At 44.1% G+C, this 22,872-nt stretch overlaps 1 protein-coding gene across 2 annotated transcripts in view; it reads left to right on the top strand.

Moving 5' to 3' along the window:
- The first annotated feature begins 5,164 nt into the window (after positions 1-5,164).
- The window catches only part of AFF1 (AF4/FMR2 family member 1), a 168,133-nt gene continuing 150,425 nt past the window's right edge, over positions 5,165-22,872 (top strand). For both annotated transcript variants that reach the window (XM_045018571.1, XM_045018572.1), the window contains exons 1-2: positions 5,165-5,293; positions 17,225-17,287. In XM_045018571.1, coding sequence (XP_044874506.1) covers positions 17,253-17,287 — 35 coding nt within the window. In that variant the 5' untranslated portion in view covers positions 5,165-5,293; positions 17,225-17,252. The remainder of the gene's footprint in view (positions 5,294-17,224; positions 17,288-22,872) is intronic.

Below are 22,872 nucleotides of genomic sequence, written 5' to 3' on the forward strand. Positions count from 1 at the left end.
TTTCCCCATTTGTGTCCGAGAACTTCCAGATTAATTTGCAAGTGTTTATTTACATGATACTTGGATGCTTAAGTCTCTAGTGTAGTATTTGTAGCGCTAATTTGTAAATGCACACATTATTCCTGAAGCTAGGTAATAACTCACTGAAATATTGCCTCCTTCTTATAGCCTAGGTAGCTACATAATGAAGGGACATATTACTAGCAATTAAAGAGCACACTTGTCACTAGTGTGTATGCTGCCGAAAAGCCAAGTATCTAAACAGAGAGTCTAGGTACAAAACTATCAGATCTGGGAGAAGGCCCTTTTATAGCTTCCTAATTCTGATCCCTGTTCAGCAGTGCATTTAAGCACGTCCAACTGACTTCAATTGACTTAAAATTAAGCACAAGTTGAGGGAAAACAAATCCCAGAGCTCTGCATAAATCTGGTGAAAATGACTATTCCTCAAGGTAAGGGCAAAAACAGTCTCTTGAAATTCAGGCTAAATAGTCTTAGACTTCCCAGAAATGTTATTGCAAGCCTGATATTACTACCTTAAAACACCTTACAACGCACTTAACTAATGTTCTTTCACAAATAATTCAAGACAATATTCTGGAGTCTGTAGATAAGACATACTACATTCTACTTTTAACACTGAGAGTCCTACAGGCTGCTACTGGATTCTTCAGAAATTCAGTATCCATCCAGTATTTTTTCTGAATTCAAGGTAGCTTTCTTTTGTTACAAGAAGGTATCCACATCTTCATATATACAACCCCACATTGACACAGTTGATTCATTGGTGACTGGCTGTTTTCTGCTGTAAACCAGCTAGAGAGAGACTGGAAGCTCTGTCATGTAGCTCTTTGACTATTTTCTGGCTGTGACTAACTCCAAGTTTTTATCTTACCCTATTCCCAGCTTTCTCTTGACATTTGCAACAAGATCTCAACACTGTTGATTAAAACGTATTTCTTATGAACATAGGGTTTATAGTGCTCTTTCAGAGGTCTCACCTAGACACACTCACTGTCTCTTTGGAAAACACAAGCTTAATACTCTTTTCACCAAGGTTAGTTTATTCTGGGTTTGTGATAAGATTACAGAAGATGTCCCTGAGCACCAGGTGGCCTCCTCTCACATTTCTGCAAATACACTTTATTCACCCCCATCCCTTTGCCAGGTATGTCCAGAGAAATACATTATGAAACCTTTCAAACATTCTTATTTTATGAAATTGTTCCACATTGAACTTGGCAACCTGCTCTTAGCAAAGCCAGTAGCTAACCTCCCAATGATTTCAACACCACCAGGAATGAGGCTTGTGTTAGGGACCTATAATTCAAGTACACCTCTACCCTATATAACTCTGTCCTCGGGAGCCAAAAAATCTTAACGCATTATAGGTGAAACCGGTTATATCGAACTTGCTTTGATCTGCCAGAGTGCACAGCCCCGCCCCCCCCGGAGCGCTGCTTTACCGCGTTATATCCAAATTTATGTTATATCGGGTCGCGTTATATCGGGGAAGAGGTGTACTGGTTGCACCCCCACAGGGCAATAAATCAGTCTCCACATCTCCCTCTTCACATACTTTTTTGGGAAAATGAATTGCCAAATCAGTGAAGTTCTTTAGCCACAATACAAAAAACAGACCATCCGTTAACATAAAAATTGAAGCTGTGTGTTATTTTAACTGTCATTAACTGTAGTGTCTCATCTCCTTTGTTTCTAGTCTTCTTTCCTTTCCTGTGTGTTTTTTGTGTTCCTCGCTTCAGGCCTTCTCCGGCAAAGAGCGAAGCATTCCTAACTCAACATTTAAGTTAATCTACCCCTCAGTGTACCTGTGTGGCATGCAGGCGGCGGGTTCCTTGGAGAATTTACAATAGCAAACTACTTGGAGTTTTTGCCTCTTTTTGTGATGACTGGAATCCCTCCGTGTGCTTCCACTGTGTTAAGCTATTCCTTGGGGAGACATTCAGCCTCATCCTTTTGTGGAGATTGGTGGAGATGCACAACGCATCCTCCTCAACCTACAGATGGGGCATGGGGCTACAGTAAGGGTCTGACCCAAAGCCTACAAAGATCAATAGGAATCTATCTATTGACTTCAATGTGTTTTGGATCAGGCCCTAAAGGCATATGTGTGTTCCCTAAATTTTTTGGGTGGCAGCATGTATTCATGCAGCATAGCCCCTTCCACAGTCTCCCGTTCTGTGCCAGCCTATTTCAGGCCCTCCTGGAACTCCCCTTTATGGCATGCTGGGGGTCAGAGGCATCACTTTGCAGAAAGGCAATCACAGAGGGGCAATGTGAGATTCCAGTAGTGCTGAGGGCCTTGCATGGGTCCTCCGTACCTGTGTGAGTTTCAACCTATGGACTTAACAGGTGGATTTAATTAATAATTCATACTTCACATAACGTAAAATTATTCATCATACATGACAATGTCGACAGCATCACAGATGTGCTGAGTCTTGCTACCTAAGGAGAAAGATTTGAAATCCAATTTACAGGACTAAATGTTCACAAAGAGATGTATCCATCACCCCATCTTTTGCATAGCATGGTAAGGGTGGAAGCTGTGGAACCTCAAAGCTATTTAGCGTGGAGATGAGAATTAAAGCATCATAAGCTCTCGCCATCTGATCCCATGGAAGCCCCTTCCCCATGAGATAACTGTGTGTGACTGGCTGTAAGGATGGCATAACATGAAAGCAAAGTTAGAGCCAAAATACCTTGGAGGATCTGGGGTACTGTGCTGAGAGGCAATACAATGATGTGTAAAATATCATCACATGGTATCTGAAGCATTTTTGTAGCATGAATTATTTTCCAGGGCTGTGTTGCAAAGTGATGGTTTTATGGGTGACAAAGTGATTTTGGAGCCTACTTAAATGTTCAGCAAATTCCAATGTAAAATTAGAATGAGGCTAGAAATACTGAAATAGGTGTCAACAGAACTATTCAGATTTCACATTTTGCCCCATGAATTTCACAGAGGTATATACATGAATCTGACAGACCCACAATGAGCAATAAATCTGTATTTTCATATTGAGAACATCGAAAAAAAATTCACATCCAATTGAGTTTGACCCATTTTCCTAAAAATAATCATGCAAAATATCTGAAACAAATGGGGAGTGGGGGAAAACACATTAATGTACAATATCTTTGTATGTCATTATGAATATTTGACACTATTGTAGTGGCAATCTGCCAGTCTAATACAAAACTATTTTATATTATGGACATTGAAAATGATGTTGGTGATACTGTCTCTAAAAGAAAAACAGTGAAAGGGAGCTAAAACTCTTTCATTCCAGCTTTGAACAGATTCATAGATTTCAAGGCCCGAAGGGACCATTGTGATAGTCTGACCTCCGGTAAAACACAAGCCAGAGAACTCCTCCAAAACAATTCTTTTGAACTAGAGTATATCTGTAGAGGGGGGCGGAATATAATCTTGATTCAAAAATTGCCAGTGATGGAGAATTTACCACAACCTTTGCTAAATGGTTCCAATGGTTAATTACTGTCCCTGTTAAAAATTTACACCTTATTTCCAATTTGAATTTGTCCAGCTTCAACTTCGAGTCATTGAATCTTGTTATAACTTTCTCTGCTAGGTTCAAGAGCCCATTATCAAATATTTGTTCCTTGTATTGGTACTTGTAGACTGTTCAAGTTATCCCTTAACCTTCTCTTTGTTAAGATATGTAGATTGAGCTTCTTGGGTCTATCACTATAAGGCATGTTTTCCAATAGTCATTCTCATGGCTCTTCTTTGAATTATCAACATCCTTCTTGAATTGTGGACACCAGAATAACATTCCAACTGTGGTGGCACCAGGGCCCAATACAGAGGTAAAATAAACACTCTACTCCTACTCGAGATTTCCCTGCTCATGTATCCGAGGGTTGAATTAGCCCTTTTGGCTAGTGTCTCCTGAACAGATGAGCTTTACCCTGACTGTAGAGAGTTCCACTGTGCCAGAAGAGTGATATTGTCAACCACAGTCTTCCTCCTGGAGTAAGCTCTCTGGGGCAGGGACCATATTTTTGTTCTGTGTTTATATAGTGCCTAGCACAATGGGGCCCAAATCCATAACTGGGGCTCCGAGGCACTCCTGTAATCCGAATAATAATATGCTGAGGCCAGGTGACTGAGTGCACTTCAAGATGTGGCACTGGAACATTTTTAACAGTGGGGATGCTGGAAGCCAGCCAGCCGCCTTACCACCAGGGCTTTGGAGCAGAGCCCGGAGCTGGAGTGCAGATCAGTAGGTTTTATGCCCAGAGCTGGAGCGGAGCAATTCAAAAAGTTGACTGCTCCAAATCCCTGCTTTCCACCACCACCACCCTCAGCTGAGGCCAAGAGCAAAGCCCCAGGCGCAGGGGGCTGGCAGCTGGCACCCCTAGTTCCCATGCCTATGACTTCCAAGATGAGGCTCGAGACCCACCTGTAACTGGGCATGCAGGTCACCCTGGTGGCAACAACCCTTGAGCTGACTCAGGGAAGGGTGAGGAACGGGCCCTGGGCTTGCAAAGATTCTGATCCATCCCCAGCAACCATGTGTCCCAAAGGCTACACAGCACCCTCATGGCCTGGCCATGTAACCTCCTCCCCCAAGGACCAAGCACCATCCTCCGCATCCTACCGCCTGGGCCATGCCATGCCCCAGTGCCCCCATGGGCTGGACCACGCAGCACCTGGGGACCCCCCCCCATTTAATTGTGCCTCCCTCGCTCTCAGGCGCCTGCCCTGGGTCACTGCTCGGCGCGGGGGGGGCGGGGACGCAGCTCCCGCTGGCCTGGCCAGGGACCCGGGACCCTCCCCGCTGCAGGGACCGCAGGGCTGGGCACCCCCAGCAGCTGCTCAGGTGGCTGCAGCCGCGGCGCATCGGGAGGTTCCCGGACACGCTCGGCGGGCAGCGGCTGGCTCGGGGGGCGGATTCCTGCGCGCGCTCGGCTCAAGGGGGCGTGCCCCGAGTGCAGGGGGCGGGGCTTGGGCTCTCCCCACCGCCCTCCCCCTCTCCTACCCCCCCCCCTTGTGGCGCGCGCGCCTCCCTGCGCGTTCCAGCGCCCGGCCGCCTCCCTCCCGCTGCCCGACGTGCGCGCAGGCTGCAGCAGCTGGAGGCAGGGGCGGGGGGCGCGCCCGGGCTCCGTGCTGCTGCAACAGGTCCGGGAGGAGCGGAGCGGAGCAGCATCCCCGTTCTCCCCTCCCCCTGCGAGGCAGGGAGCGCTCAGAAGAAGACCCTGCCCCAGCCCTCCCCCCCGGGGAGCTCGCAGCGATTTGGCAGAGGTGAGAGACCTGGGGTCCGTGGGAGGGATGTTGGCGAGGGAGTGAGGGGGTGTTTGCAGCAGCGCCCGGGGAGAGAAGGAAGCGGGCAGTTACCAGGGGAGGTTGTTGGGAAACTTTTCTCCCTTGTTTCCTGCCTTGGGTTTTCCAGCCTTCGGGGATAGGCGCTCGCACTTTCCCATGGCCGGGGGGGGACTTTGCATTGCTTTATAAACAAATGCAGCAAGAGCGTGAGTGTGAAAGCAAGCAGCTGCCAGTCGCTGTATTTAATGACCTTGTGACTTAAAAAAAAAAATTTGTCCGGAGTATGGGGAAGGGAGTGAACTCCTGATGGGGATGTGAGAAGGGTCTGTTGACATTGACTGCAAAACTTTATTGTCTTAATTAGCTTTGCACAGGATTTACCACTTCCACTTGTGTAAAATCTTGTATTCCTTCTTAAAGACGGCTTAACAGCCACCAAGTATTGGGTCTTGCATTTCAACTCTACAGGATTATAAAAATCTGTATAATTTCAGCTCTTGCCTTGTGGGTGGTGAGTCATTTTCCAGCAATTGTCTCTCTCTCTTTTTTTTCTTCAAGCTGTGATTTTTTTTCTCTTTTGTGTTTCCACATAAAACGCAGCATTGAGCTAAGTATCTAATTTATTCCCCTTATACTGGATGGAGTAGACTACTGTTTTGCTCAAAGTCATCTGTATTTAGTATGGTTGTTAAGACACGTACAAAGGACTTGTTCATATGAAAATGATATGCTATAAATATCCACTCTAATCATTTTAATGATATAATTATTACTGGTGTTTATTATTTTATTTGTTGAACTGACAGTTTATATTGGTTTGTAATGGAAACATTTGAGGAAACATTATAATAAAAATATTAACTATAGGTAAACAAAAAGTCAACAGTGAGCAATTCTGAAACCTGAGGATATGTTTGTCCACCAGAGGTCACCCTTTTAACCCAAGGGGCAAGCTTCCAGCTCTTCTTAGGCATGTTCTTTTCCCCAGGTTTGCAAACTGCTCCACTCTGAGTACCTGTGTATGTAAGTAGTCCCACTAAGATACTCATCCATTTAAATATCTGCCGGTTTGGGGCCTAAAGCCACGTATACACTACCATTTATGTCAGCAAAATTTGTCACTTGGGTGTGAAAAAAACACCTCTGAGCGATATAAGTTTCATCCGCGTAAGTGTTCGCGTGCACAGCAGTATGGCAGTGGGAGAGCGTCTCCTGCTGACATAGTTACCGCTGCTCATTGAGGTAATTTTATTATGTCAATGGGAGACCTTTCTCCCCTCAGTGTGGAGTTGCTACACGAGTCATCTTACAGCTGCATTTGTTGCTGTAAGCTCGCTAGTGTAGACATGGCCTCAGTAGTTAACCCCTAAAGCATCCATCTACTTTTAACATAATGCAATGGCTCACATTTTAAATGATTAAAAAAAAAATTAAACCAGAAAGAGGAATATGCATGTGAACTGCTCTAATCCTGTGGCCCTTCAAAGCCCTCACTTTATTTAAATAGCATTACCAATAAAGGATCAAATTTCTGTTATTGAATAACAATAGGTTAAGCTGAAGAAGAGCTCCAGTCTTAAATTTCAAAACGTAATAGAAGCTTCTATAACAAGCAAGCTCTATATATCCTTTAGGGCTAACCCAGGCTAAATGCTGGGGATCTTTTGCTTATGCCTAGTAATCCTTGTTCCTTATAGTCAAAGCAGCATAAAGATACAGTTCCTCCTTGCTATTCTCTCTCTCTCCCCCCCCCGCCCCCCTTCCGCTGTGAGCTAAAAACTCAGCTTATGGAAGGAATTAATTTGCAAGACTCTTCTTCATGGGGGTAGGAAGAGTAAACAACAGTCTTTAGTCCTCTTTTTAGTGTTCCACTCTCATCTGTCTGGTGTTGATGGGCCTTCCTTGTTGGCCAGGATGTGACACCTTCTTTTGGAGATCAGCACTTGATGCTAGTTAATGTCTCTCTCCTGTTCTGTGATTTACATGGCGTGTCTTACAATGCAAACACTCAAATTTTACCTTCTACTATGGGATACAGATGTTATAAGTGAGATTAATGCATGCAGCAACTTACAGGCATTCCATAAAGTCAATATATAATTCTAATACCTATTTTAACAATAACACACGGGTGAGCCAGACTGATTTCAGCTATGCATTTGTCAGTATTCAGTTGAAGCATGGGGACCTCTGGCATCACACCCCCAATGCAAAAATGGTGTAAAAAGGGATGTCACTGGTGCTCCTGAATATGCCTCAGGGTCTCCCTATTCCTGACAAGGCATCTGCCACTGCATTTTATATTTTTTTTACCTTGATATGGACTGTTTCCATGTCCTACTCCTGTAGACCTAGGCTCTAGTGTAATAGTTTTGAATTGGTCCCTCTGGCTTGGCACAGCTATGTTAGCGGGGAGTGGGCCGATAGCATTTAAATTTTCTGTTATACAGATGAGGTTTAAGTTGCGTAATAGTCCAAACAATGACATAACATTCCTTCTCTATGTCAGCATAGTTCTGTTCAGTGGAGGTCACTTTTTTACTTAAAAGGCAATAGAGTGCTGCTTGTCCCACATCCTCATCTGTGTTAGCACTGCACCTAACCCAGTGTTAGAAGCATCAGTGCACAGCACACAGGATTTGCAGAAATCAGAGCTGACTAAAACTAACTCTTTAGGCAGGCTTCAAGGACATAAAGAGGCTTTTTCTCTTGGGCACCAGTCCATATTCACCTGGTCTGGCTTCCCCTTTTTCATAAGGTCTGTTTATAGAGGCCACAATGTCACTGAACTCCTTTACAATCCTCTGGTGTTAATTGGCAAGACTGAAAAAGGATTGGACCCGCTTCTCGGTTTGTGGGACAGGCCAATTCCGAATGGCTTCTACTTTTAAAGGGTCAGGGCGAACAAACCTACTGCCCACCCTGTGTCCTAGCTAAGATACTTCTGTGGTCCCCATCTTGCATTTTAACACCTTGATAGTGAGGCTGGCTTCTCTAGGCCCCTGCAATACGATTCCCACAAGGTTCAGGTAATCTAGGTTTTTCGGAGTCACTAAAAACAGCAAAGTTGTCTACATAGGCCTTGATAGAGGTGTGTAAGCCCTGCAGGACCTCATTGAAAATGTGGGGGCTACCTTTCAGAGGCTTAATTGATCCAAAAGGCATAAACTTAAGCTCAGGCCACATTCCACTATGAAAGCTGACTTTTCCTGGACATCAGCATCTAAGGGAATTTGCCAGTATCCATGAGTCAAATCCAGAGTATTTATGAATTTTGCACTGCCCAGTAGATCCAGAAGGTCCTCTATCTGGGGTGTAGGGTAAGGATTAGGTTGGATGATGTCATTTACCCTTCTAAAATCCATGCAAAATCTCAGGGGTTTATTCCTTTTAAGTACCATCACAGTAGGAGATGCCCACGGGCTTTTTGATTTAGTGATTGCTCCCATGCGCGTGCTCTCCACTTTCTCCTGAATTTATCTTTAAAAAATAATATATATGGAGAACTACCTATCTCATTAGAACTGGAAGGTCATCAAGTCCAGCCCCCTGCCTTTATTAGCAGGACCAAGTACTGATTTTGCCCCAGATCCCTAAGTGGCTCCCTCAAGGATTGAACTCACAACCCTGGGTTTAGCAGGCCAATGCTCAAACCATTGAGCTATCCCTCCCCACAGCATGGGGTGGTCTGCTAGGAACAGGGCAGGACGTTGTAGTTTCAATGGAATGCATTCTTTTGTTAGTTAAACCTGACTGGTTGGAAAATACCTGCTTGTGGTATTTCAAGAAGGCCAACATATCCTACTTTTGGGTTGGGCTCAAACCCTCCCAAATTTCAGTGCTCTCCAGTGGAGTCTCTTCCTCACTCTCCAGGACCAAATACATTAAAGGGGCAGTAAATGTTCTCTCATCAGCACAATAAATCATATTCACCGCCGTCTCTTTTTTGTGGTAAGTTTTCAATCTATTGACAGGTACTGTTTGCACAACTCCCTGCTGTGGGGTTTCGTTACATTATAGGTGACCTCCTTCACTCTATTACCTCAAAAGGTCCCTCCCAACAATCTTGAACTTTGTTTTTCCTCACTAGATTCAAACCTAATACCAAGTCACTTTCCTCAAAAGACCTTTCTCCAACATGCCTGTCATACCAGCCTTTCAAGGTTCTGATGCATTGTGTCCATCATAGCCTTTAAATTCTCTTTAAAACAAGTGCCATACTCCCCTACAGGCTCTTCCATATTGCTCTTCCAAGGGCCTTGTATTAAATCTAAGGGTCCCTGCACCTCTTTCCCGTAAAGGAGATCAAAGGAAGTAAACCCTGTAGACTCTTGGGGGACAGTCCTGTATGTGAATAACAAGGAAGCAATATAGTCCAGTCATTCTCTCATTGGGTAACGTATATCCTCAGCACAGACTTCAGTGTCCCATTGAATCATTCTATTAGACCGTTAGCGTCTGGATTATAGGGTGCAGCCTTCAGCTGCCTCACTCCATGCAACTCTACTGTAGTTTTTGAAAACTACAGTAGAGAAATGAAATGTCTTTTTAAAAAAAAAAAGTGGCACTAACATAACATTTACAAATCATCATTTTGCTTCTGTGGTATATTCCTTTCCCCCACCCTGTAGCTGTCCTATATAGACCACGCTCTTTGGGGCAGGGACCGTCTACTATTATGTGTTTATATGGTCCCTCCCACAATGAGATAAGATGTAGCATGGTGTAGGATTCATTGATGGGGAAGAGGAAGGCGGGGCTAACAGTAGCTAGGAACACAAAGTTACGCTGAAACCTCTGAATTGTGCATTTATTTGCTAAAAGTATTTTTAAGTTAAAGTGAACAAGGGATAGCATAATATCTGTTTCAACAATGTCACATAAAAACTGCCCTTCATGCAACTATTTCAGGTGTCTGGGTTGTCTGTGTTTTTTAAACAGCTTATATGTATCTTACATATTCTAAAAGTTGTGGTTTGTAGAAAAGCTCCCGATTGTGTTAGGGCTTCCTGTTGTCCTTAAATACTTTATATTGGACATATTATGAGATCAGCCACAGGAACCTGGTAAACTAGTGTTGAGGAGTTCCCTGCCAGTGTGCCAGGATCCGTGACCCAAACTTCCTTCCATAGAAGTCTGCCACTGGAGATTTATTTACAGCAGGGGTCGGCAACCTTTCAGAAGTGGTGTGCCGAATCTTCATTTATTCACTCTAATTTAAGGTTTCGCATGCCAGTAATACATTTTAATGTTTTTAGAAGGTCTTTCTATAAGTCTATAATATATAACTAAACTATTGTATGTAAAGCAAATAAGGTTTTTAAAATGTTTAAGAAACTTCATTTAAAATTAAATTAAACTGCAGAGCCCCCTGGACCGGTGGCCAGGATCCGGGCAGTGTGAGTGCCACTGAAAATGAGCTCGCGTGCCGCCTTCGGCATGTGTGCCATAGGTTGCCTACCCCTAATTTACAGCTTCTTTTTGAGATGACACAGTACTGTAGTATCTCTATGTACATCCACTTCTTTGTATGACACTTTTAAAAGATTGATAACATTCACTTAAAAATTAGGTTTGATGGGTTAATGATATCCTATGAAAACCTGTTTAGATATTTGTCTTCCACTACTGTAGTATCTGAGTGCCCGACAACTCCAGGAAATAACCGAAGTGATCATTCATAAGAAGTGTGTGTGTGTGTGTGTGTGTGTGTATATGTATGTATACAACTGCTTAAAAAACTATGTTAAAAGTTTGCATTGCTGTTCAAAATAGTATGAAAAAGAAATACTTCTTACACTAAGATAGAGTTATCCAAACAGAAATGTTAAAAGGGTGTGTCTATGTATATAGGAAATGAATTTCCCAATCTGCCTCATTGCAGGAGAGTTTTCAGTCCTGACTAAATTCCTCAGCCGCTCTTCAGGGTTAAATGACATGACAGCTAAAATAGCAGCATCTGCTTGGAGTTTGTCTACATTTATACTCCTCACGGGTGGAGTAGAACTGGTGGTATCAGTGATGGGAAATTTGTTGGCAAAAATGCTTAGTGAGTGCCACTTTGCACTTGTGTTCAACACTAACCTACCTATCTCCCAATGTCAGAGTTTGAACTTAGCTCTTTCTAAGAGTGTTAGAAACTTGTATTATAAAAGTTATAAACTGTTTTAACTACTTTCAAACTCTCACTCTCCTTTCTGTGTTTGAAAGTTGTAGAGTCTTTAGGTGCTAAGTGTATTGTTACAAAGCAAACCGTCAACAAATAAGTCTCTTCCAAATAGCAGTTTATCATCTTTCCCCTCCCACTCCACAGTAAAAGTCTCCCTAGCAATTAGAACATGTCGCCCATGCTGTTTTGCCTCTTTCCATGGGATTTATAAAAGATCAGTGTTGGAGCCCTGCATCACAAGTGCTAGGTATTGCATGGCTATTAGTGACAGTATTACTGAGTAGCGACTTAGTGGCTTGTAAGAAGAATAAACATGCATAAATATTTACATTTTGATGGTTCCCAATTATGTTTGTTTTTGTTCTTCAAAAAAGTTTGACAAGTTGAGGAACATTTATTCACAAACCATTGGATTTTATTTTGAAACTATGTTTATAAAAAGCATTGCAGTAAGAGAGTTCACTTCCTGACTCTGGCTCTAGAGGAAACCTCTGGCGTCTTAGAATTTCTAAAACATAGTGGGAGGGGGAAGAAACATACATCATTCAAAACTGGTGAAGGAGGAAACTGTCAAAGATCTGTAAGGGAAAAAATTACTTGTATGTTGTGTGCTCACTTTGAGAACAAAACCAGGGATTTTAGCTAGACTTCTTTACTATATTAATTGACATTGGAAGGGAAAGCTTCTGTTTAGAAACAAATATCTTGCAAATGCAAACTGTGGGGAGAGAGAGAGGCAGAAAACAGGTGACAATTGTAGCTAGTGGTGGCTTACTGAAATATGATATATGTTAATAACTCTCTTAAATGAATGCATTGCTGGATTAACACACCTGGTTGTGAGATCAAGTCAGTGGCAAAACTCCCATTGACTTCAACGGAATCAGAATTTTATCCCAGAGATTAATGTTCCCTATATCCATACAGCAGATATAACATAGGTACTGTCAGTGCATGCTTCTCTCCCCATGCTGCCCAGTTAATCTGTGATGAATTGGTGTTCCTCTATAGTCCTGTACCTCTTGTGGCCCAATCCCTCTCCTGAGGGGCAAACTCCTTTGGCTGCACATGATCAAAATGTTAGGACCATTTGAGTAGTAGTTTGGAGAGCTGCTCCCTTTACCCACTTAGAACCCTTCCTGGATTGTTTACCTACATTAGTTTATTTTAAACCCAACTTGAGACTGTCAGGCTGAGCTGCCTTTTCTACAACTGTGTCATCTCAGTTTCTTTTCTTAAAACAAAATTACTGATCATAGAATGTCACAAGTATGTCTTAAACTCTGACTGGGAGCACGTACCACAAGGCATTCCATCCATTCTTAATTCTTACATAGTATTTGAGCACTATTAATTCCTCTGCTATAATCAAGTAAAATCTATTATATACTTTACAGCCTCTAGTATCCAAGTGTCATGGGTAATGTTAATATGTTAATATAGTAAAGATTTGATACTTGAATGTTCAACAAAATTAATAGATGTTGGGATCATAGTCCTGTTTCTGATAGTGGGGAGCTTTGGATAACTGAGCTGTGGATAGCCAAGGATGCAAAGCCAATTGGTACAGTTGCTTTGCACCTCCTGAATGGAGCTCAGTTCCTTCCACACCTAACGACGACAACATGAGGAGATGGAGCTCAGCACTTCTTTGGAGGAGGTCAGCACTTGGTAGGATGGGGTTCTGAGGCTAGACAGTGACTAGAGATGGGAAAGCCCAGAGAAGTGTGGGAAGTGTTAGATCTCTTTAAATTCTCAAATATAAATGGAACAAAACCTTCAAGAGAGGCTGCTGCTCTCATACATTGTTGTGCTCAAAGTGGAATCTCTTCTGTTTGCATCCTACTGTCTGTATCAGTGGTCCCCAATCCTTTTTGTCTGGTGGGCGCCAGACAACGAGCCACCGAGGACCGTGGCCGGCGGACAAGCATCCGCCAAAATGCTGCCGAGAAGTGGCAACGTCAAGAGGCGTCGCCGTCAAAAATCAGCAGCTTTTCGGCAGCGATACCTCTTGATGATGCTGCTTTTCGGCGGCATTTCGGTGGATGCTTGTCCGCCGGCCAATACACAGGCGCAGATAGATGCCCTGGCAGGCACCATGGTGCCCCTGGGCACCGCGTTGGGGACCACTGGTCTATATGTAACAATATTTTGATAGTGTAGTCTCCATGCATATCTATTCCTGAGTCTTTTGAACAAGTTTTGTTTTGGTGGCCGTGATCTGACAGAGATGCTGTCAGAAGTTAAACTGAGCCCACCAAACTTGCTTGATACAGTGCACCAAAGACTGAACAACTTTCTAATGGTAGCTCTCTGGCCTGGAATTAAACTGATGACCTAGAGGTCAGCCTCTTTATCCAGTTACCAACTCGTCCACTCCTTTTAATTTCAGTTGGCTGAGCTGAGCTCCCACTGGTTCACATAATGCTACTGCAGCCTGTCCTCGAGCCGTAAATCTGTTTTATGCTCTCAGTAGGGTGGGATGCTGCAAATAAATGGTCTGATCGGATAGTTAACCATTTCTGTGCATGTTTTCCTGCCAGCATTTATTTCCAATTTTCCTTTTTCTTTCCCTTCTCCTGGTACCCCTCGGTTGTTGTGGGTTTTGTACGTAACTAATCCAGAGCCGATTTTCTATCCTGAATTTCACATTGGTCTTATTCAAAAGCAGTTTCTTGTGGAGCACTTCTCAGCTCTTAATGAAAGCAATTTGTTAAAAAGCTACCTGAAACGTCTTCTAAGCCAATTATTGTTGTTCAGGTTTTGTGCAACCTATTCAAGTGGAGCCAGGTCTACGCTACACACACATCAGTATAACTAAGTTGTTAAGGGTGTGAAATGACATAGTTATACCAACCTAACCCTTGGTATAGACAGTGCTATGTTGCGAGAGAGCTTCACCTGTTGATGTAGCTATCGCTTCTTGCAGACGTGGATTTACTATCCTGACGGGAGAGGTCTCCCATCAGCGTGGGAGCTTCTTCACTTAAACGCTGCAGCAGCGGTGCAGCTGCCCCAATGCAGCATTTTAAGTGTAGACCCTCCCTGAGAAACTAGACATTGGGCAACTGGAGTAGATCTGAAGGAGGAATCAAGGTGATTATTGTGGTAATTGCCACAAGCTTTGTAATAAAATATGCTCCAAGCATTTGCATGGAGTTGAGCACAGGGAAGGCTTTGTAGATCACAGATCCAACTCTTTTTTTTTTAATTGACCTCATTTTTCTAATGAGCACGGGGGAGAGGAATACCTTGTAACTGAAACCCAATTGGCTGTGAATAGCACTCTTTTGTTACAGCCACCCATTTCAATGCATGTCATAGTAACTGTGATGGGACATAATATCTGTGTTCTTTTTTCTTTCTATCTTCTCTGTTCCTCCTCACTGCTCTTTCTTTCCTTTTCGTTGTGCCTTTTATTTTATTCCATTTTGCCATATATTTTTTTGTTTTCTCCATTCACCAGAAGGTTAAGTGATACTCTGAGCGGAGTGTCCATTGGTATCCTTTTGTTCCTTCTCCCCATGTGGCTGTGGTGTGCATGCTTTTGAGGTTGAACTTGAGTGTCCTGGGAACAGAGAAGTTCGGGCTGGTAAACTACTGTTTGAGCCTGTAATCCAGGGAAGTTAGGTACCACAGCTGGGAGGAGAGAGGAGACAGTGGTAGCTTTCAAAGAGCTTCCCTTTGCTTTATCTGCATTTATAGGGCATATTTGTAGTGAATGTAGAGGGGGTATCTAGTGTCATGCAGCTTCTCTCCCTCCCCTATGTCTGTCTCCCTGGACCAGTCTGGTGCTTCCATGGGTGGCACCCCCAGCTGGAAAATACAACTGTTGTATGCTTCAAACAAGTGCTCATGTAACTCCAACATAGAAGACGTCTCTGGGCCTTGAAACGCTAAAGAGCCCAGCATGAGTAGTGACATCAGATGATGGCTAACTAGGTGCTAGTTCTAGGGGTTTCTGTTTGGCAAATATCTTCTCACAGTGCCACACAACACAAGCAATTACTGAATGTTTTGTGTTGCTCCTAGACATTTAGGACCTAATTCTGTAAATGCTCTCTAAGGAGTATAGTGCTTACTGCTGTGAGAAGTCCCTTTGAAGCCAACAGTTCAAACCAATGTTGTTCAGACCAATGGGACAACTTACAGGACTAAGCACGGTGTTCATTACCGGATACTTAGATTGTAAACTTCTTGAGGCAGAGAACTCTTCTTTCTCTGTGTCAGAATTTTACTAATGCATAGCAATAGTCCTAATGCAGTGTAGCCAACTCTGTTGATTTTGTTGTGAGTCTCATAATAACTATTGTTTTCCTTAAAGCCCCAGCTCATGGAGTCAAGTGGGTATAAAACAATTTCAGCCTTCATTCTTAAAGAAAAAGTACATTTCTAGCCTGCGTAGCTGGGGAGAAAGCTTCAAAATGTGATCCTTGTGTATCCTAAAGGCTCAAAAAGCAGACAGTAAATAAAAGGAACACCTAATCTAATATTTTTACATAATCTCATGGTTTTAAAGCCAATATCATGATTTTTGGTGAGCCTGACTCATGATTTTTGAACATTTTGGGGGGTTGGCAATACTGCTAACGATTTGCTGCCTCAGGAAAACCATTTATTCTATAGAGCAGTGGTCCCCAACATGGTGCCCGTGGGCGCCAGGGCGCCCGCTGGGGCATTTATGTGCGCCCGCCTAGTGCCCAACAGGGGAGAGAAGCAACGGCCCCGCACCTGCCGGGGACAGAGAACTCCGGGGCTGCAGGAGCCAGTGTTCTCGGTCCCTGGCAGGCGCGGGGCTGCAGCTTCTCTCCAGCTTCTCCGGGGCTGCAGGCTGCGGGCGCCAGTGTTCTGTCCTCCCAGCTTCTCTCCGGCTTCTCTCTGCACTGCCCAGAACTGGCACCAAAAACCAAAACCAAACAAATAATGCTCTGACTCTGCAGAACGGATGGATTGCTGCCCCAGGCATGTGCTTGCTCCACTAGTGCCTGGAGCCGGCCCTGTATGTGAGTAATTGTTGGTGCCCACCACACTCTTCTGAAAACATGAAAGTGCTACTGGCCACAAAAAGGTTGGGGACCACTGCTATAGAGTATTAGCCTTGCTAATACATGGTCATTCAGGATGATGGCTCAGACTGCCCTGCAGGTTTGAGGGGGAGAGCTGATCTTTGGGAGAGCTGCTGAAAAATGCTGTGCATGTTTTGGTTTTGGTTTTGCTTTTTGGTTTGCAGGTGCGGGGCCGTTGCTTCTCTCCCCTGTTGGGCACTAGGCGGGCGCACATAAATCATAGATCATAATCAGAGAGCATTATTTTTGTAGGAGTACCTGCATTTTGCTCAGTTACGATATGGCGTTAGAAAACAAGCTATCAAAGGAGCTATCTGATGGATCAGACACCTCAGACAACCAAAGCTGAAAGGCAGATATACACACACAAATGTAAATGTCTATTCCTTCTCTGCATAATTTCTGCTTCAAATTAACAAGACATTTCAGCCATGGTACTAGAAAGAGAGCACTTCTCTGGAGATTAGACACACCCAGCCTCCTGTCCAGCCCTATACGACCATCTACGGGGAGCAACGGTTTGGGAGAAAAGTGATCCCATTGGTCCGTATTATTATCTAAGCAAAGCTTAGGTGGCACCTATGATCAGGCTGAATATTATGTGCTATGTCTTACAAAAGGGAAAGTACCTGGATATTTTTTACTTGTGTATTAATGTCCCCTTTTCTCTTCCAGATGAGCTGATTTACACTGAAGTGTCGTGATGGCATCCACGGACACACCAAGCAGCACCAATGGGTAGGAATTAACCCTGTGAACACTGGGCACACTCTTCTCTTTTACTTTTTAAACTAATTTTCAGATAGGTTCAGATTTAACCTCTCTTCATTCATTTTGAGACTGGTTGTGAGGGGAAAACCGATTTAAAACAAAACAATCTACTGTTCTTTGTAAAAGCCAAAGATTACTGTAACTTTCTTCCATATAAGTGCAATGTAAAATAAAGAATTTGACACCCACTCTCAATGAGGGGAAAGACTTATCCAGCAGCACCAAAGCAATGGCTGCTAGTTCTACAGGTTTGGTAAGTGGGGTGGGGCCCCTATCTTAAAACATATACAGTGGTTTGATCCCATTCCCAGGGTTAACGAGAGAACTTGATGCATCCTGTTTCACACCATTATCTGCATGAGGTTGATTGTGCCGTTAAAATGTATTGCTTCTACCCCTTGTCACACAAGCATATGGGAGGAGAGCTAAAGGGCTGTTCTGACCTGTGGACTGAATCTAGCGGGTGCTGAGCTTATGCCTTGGAGGTACAGGAGGCAAGGGAGGTGTGTTTAGGATCCCTTTAGCAAATGAAATGTATCTATCTAAGAGCAGGGGTGGCCAACCTGTGGCTCTGGAGCCACATGCGGCTCTTCAGAAGTTAATATGCGGCTCCTTGTATAGGCACCGACTCTGGGGCTGGAGCTACAGGCGCCAACTTTCCAGTGTGCCGGGGGGAGCTCACTGCTCAACCCCTGGCTTTGCCACAGGCCCTGCCACGACTCCACCCCTTTCTGCCCCCTCCCCGAGCCTGCCGTGCCCTCCCCCCCCCACCAGCCTCCTGCATGCCATGAAACAGCTGATCGGGGAGGAATGGGGAGGTGCTGATCAGCAGGGCTGCTAGTGGGTGGGAGGCGCTTGGAGCGGGGGGAGGGGTAGGGGGAGGAAAGCTGATGTGGGGGGCTGCTGACGTATTACTGTGGCTCTTTGGCAATGTACATTGGTAAATTCTGGCTCCTTCTCAGGTTCAGGTTAGATGGCCCCCATCACAGTAGTATCTGATCACCTTTCATACATTTATCCTCCCAACACCTCTGTGAGGTAGAGGAGTGCTGATATCCCCATTTTACAGATGGCAAGCTCAGGCACGTAGCGACTGTTACCTGCCCAAAGTGTCACAGGAAGGCAGTGGTGGAGCAGGAAATTGAATCCAGGCCAGCTCACTAACCACTAATCAATCCCTCCTCTAATCTCTTATCTAAAATTAATCTAGCTTTAATTTTTTTCATTAAAATGGCGTAGATATGTGAGAAATGTCCTCTTTGTGTTCAGACACGGATATCAGAATACAATGTATAACAGCATGGATGAATAAAAAAATCATGGAGATTTATTCGATCACTGTCCAGCATACATCTCTGCCTCATCCTGGGATCAGATATCACAGCAAAATGAATCTGACAGCTGTTGTGAGTCTGCAGGGTACATTGCGTTCTGCACATGGTTGTTATCTTGATTCAATTGGAATATAAATCAGGACATTTAACACTCTTCACAGTGTGGTTTCTTACAGCTCTGGTGCCAAAGCCAACAAGGTATCTAAACCTCTCCAAGTTAATTTTAACCATTTATGAAAGTGCATATGTTGCTTGTGGAACATCTTTAAAATATTAGGACCCTATGAATGACAGTGAGGTAATGCCAAGCAATGTGATAGGAATTCCTGGTGATGGCTACAGAGAGCCAGTGAGGTGCAGCCTGCAAGATAGTCTTGTTCATGAACAAGACGGTTCGTTTTTTTAAAGCTATTTCTTTTAATTGAAATATTGAAACAGTGATTGGCTATTCCCTCCCACCCCCTCTTTCTCAGGAATATCTTATTTTTGACATCTGCAGAACACTTTTAAACAACTGTCTGCATTCATAAACTCTGCTGTTGTTACAGTCAAAATAGTACTTTGCTTAGAGAATCATCCTGAAAGGGGTGAAAATATATATCCTTATTTTCCACTACCAGGTCTGGAGTCTTGCTCCAGCTGTGCGGGGCAGGCAAGGACCCCTGATTAACATTTATACAGTGCTACTCGTGCACTAGCCAACAGACATGCACTATGGCAGAGATGTTGTCATAGGCCCCAGTTCAGCCAAGTGGTGGAACTTCAAGTATGTGCTTAAAACTAAACCCATTCCAAAGTGTGTTGCTGAATCAGGGCCATAAATATCTTCTCCACCTCACCCCTTCCCAACTTGCTGCCCACCATTGGCCAGCAGTATTGCCATCACAATCCACAGCCTTTCTTGTACTGTGTTGTTGTAGCCACGTTGGTCCCAGGATATTAGAGAGAGACAAGGTGGGTGAGGTAATATCTTTTATTGGACCAACTTCTCTTGGTGGAAGAGAGAGAAGTTTTAGAGCTTTCACAGAGCTGTTCTTCAGGTTTGGGAAATCAGTGTGTCACAGCTAAGTAAAAGTTGGAACAGATTGTTTAGCATAAGTAGTTAACACATATTTCAAGGGACCATTCCAGGTGAAGTTACTTGTTAACCACTCCAGTCATAGGGACGAAACGGGGTTGGGGAGAGGCTGGTGAGGGGGTTGTTTTGAGGTTATAGATCGTTTAAATCTAGTATCTCTATTCAGTCCATGATGCTTAGTGTCTAGCAAAGTTGTGAATTTAAACTCCTAGGCTCATCTTTTAAAAGTATTTTGCAGGTTTCCTTTGAGAATAGGTGATAGGGTGTTTCTGTCTTTTATCATTTTCCTGAGTTGAGTTCATTGGCGAGTATAGTGATTGTCTGGTTTCACCCACATAGTTGTTGTCATAGTCTGTTGTTCTGGCAGGGAGCTTGCTTCTGATGATGAGCTTGGAGAGATTTGTGGGGAGGGGGGTGTTTGAAGGAAGAGAGGTTCAGGAAAGTTTAGACGTGGGTCCCAATTGAGTATGGGTGGTGGTTGTTTGATACTCTGTATGGGTTCCAGTGTGGGATCGTAGGTGACAATTAAGGGTGTGCAGTTGGAGGGGGTTTTATTTCTGTATTGAAGCAGGTTCTCTCATAATGCAATCCACTAGAGAAGTAGTGTCATTGTTTTTTCAAGGCGGTTTTGAGTGTGTTAAGGTGTATCTCCTCTGAATACATTCTGTGGTATCATAGTACCTGGCTGTGCATTTGGGGTGTATCTTGGTGTATTGGGGGTGGTTACTGGATCTATGAAGGTTGGTGTGGTGTTCCGTAGAACAGCAGTTGAAGTTGTGTTGGAAATCTGAGGGAGTTTGTCGTCTGTGCAGAGGAGGAAAATATCGTGGATGTATCTCAGGTATATCATTGGTTTTGTGGTGCATTTGCCCAGAAATTCTTCACTGTGGCCCATGAAGAGGCTGGCATAATTTGGAAGCCATCCTAGTACCCAGAGCTGCTCTCATGGTTTGGACAAAGGCTTTGTTGTTGAATGTAACATTTGTTATATGTGAGGATGAAATGGATGAGTTTGGCCGTGTGTTTGAGGTGGATATCTGAGGGCGGTCCATTGTCTTGTAAATATTTGAGGCAGGCAGCTATGCTGTCATTGTGAGGGATGTTGATGTATAGCAGGGGTGGCCAAACTTACTGAACCTCTGAGCCGCATACGATAATCTTCAGAAGTTCGAGAGCCGGGAGCACCTGATGGGACTTGGAACTTCAGCCCCGTAGCAAGGGGGCACCTCAAAGCTTCAGACCTACAGGACCCCCAAGCCTTGGCATGATGCTTCACAGGGCTGAAGCCCCACCATCCAGCCACCGGGCAGAAGCCCCGAGCTTCCCCCCAACCCAGTCTGGTAGGCGGAGAATAGGCGAAGGGGCATGGGGAGCTGTAAAAGAGTCACATGTGGCTCACGAGCCGTGGCTTGGCCACTCCTGCCATATAGGGAAGTGACAGCCATGGTGGCAAGGATGGTGTTTTGAGGGAGGTTTTTAATGTTTCAGAGTTTGTGGAGGAATGAATGAACTTCCATAGGAAAATGATAAAAGACAAAAACACCCTATCACCTCTGGGTGAACACTTTTCACAAAATGATCACTCTGTATAAAGGTAATAATTGGAGATATACCAATCTCCTAGAACTGGAAGGGACCTTGGTCATCGAGTCCAGCCCCCTGCCTTCACTAGCAGGACCAATTTTTTGCCCCAGATCCCTAAGTGGCCTCCTCAAGGATTGAACTCACAACCCTGGGTTTAGCAGGCCAATGCTCAAACCACTGAGCTATCCCTCCTCATCGTCAAGGAAACTCGCACAATACTTTTGAAAGACAAGCCTGGGAGCTTAAATTCATAATTTTGCTAGATGCTAATAATAATGGACTGAATAGAGACACTGCATTTATGGTTTATTACAATCTATAACCCACTAACAACTCCCTCCCCCCTCAGCTGTCCCCCTCTTACTTCCCCCCATATGACTGGAGGGTGTTAGCAGGCCACTTCACATTGAATGGTCGCTTAAAATACATATTATCTACTTATGCTAAACAATCTGTTTCACCTGGTATTTTTCACTGTGATACTACAGACCTACATCCCTCTGTAGTTTCCCAGACTGGAATAACTCTGTGAAAGCTCAAAAACTTTTCTCTCTCACCAACAGAAGTTGATCCAATAGAAGAGATTACCTCACTCACCTTGTGTCTCTAATCCACAGCCTTATTTACCTAGTTAAACTGGCTTTTCATGTCTGCTTGCACTCTTGGGTTTCAGTGCATTGCTGGCTTTGCAATTCTACCTTGAGGAAGCAGGATTGTGGGATTTACAGACTTAGGGCATGTCTTCACTAGCAGCGTTAAAGTGCTGCTGCGGCAGCGCTTTGACATGGCTGTGTAGTCACGGCATGAGACAGCGCGCTATAAAAAAAAATCCACCTCCACAAGGGGAATAGCTACCATTGCTGGTGCATTGTTTACACAGGCACTTTACAGCACTGAAACTTGCAGTGCTCTGGGGGGTGTTTTTTCACACCCCTGAGTGAGAAAGTTGCAGGGCTGTAAAGTGCTAGTGTAGACAAGCCCTTATTTTCTGTATCTGGGAGGCTATCTAGTAGACTTCCTACCCCCATCCCCACACTTATAGTAGCAAGGTAAGGGTGTGTGCCTCCTGCTAGCTGTAAAACCTGTGGTGTGGGGAATATGAACTTGCCTAACAATTTAGTAGTGTGTAATTCAGTCTCTTTGTTGTTTGGAAGGAGAAGCACTGAGAGGATCTGGAAGGATCCCAGTATTGTGATTAAAGGGATGAATGTCCTGTAAAGAGACTATGTAAAATGATAAAATGGGCCTTCCCATTTAGGGATCACTGCTTAAGTCCTGAATTTCATGCCCCCTGACTGGGGGCACAGGAGCAGAAAGCCACAGACAGTACTTGGGATTGTAATTGTGTGGGGTTTGTGCTTCAGCATCAGAAAAATATTAATCCAGTTAAGAAAGAATCGGCCTCTGAGTGAAAGCAGGAGGCAGTGTGATTGGCTGCTTGACAATGCCACTGGGGGAAATACGGGGCAAGACCCCATTTTGCTGAGAAATTATTGGTGGTTTTGAGGAGTGCAGCTTTGCATAATATTGGATGCATATGGAAGGCTAACTCATTC

Source organism: Mauremys mutica, chromosome 5, assembly GCF_020497125.1.
Source record: "Mauremys mutica isolate MM-2020 ecotype Southern chromosome 5, ASM2049712v1, whole genome shotgun sequence".
In the NCBI taxonomy this organism is placed as follows: Eukaryota; Metazoa; Chordata; order Testudines; family Geoemydidae; genus Mauremys; species Mauremys mutica.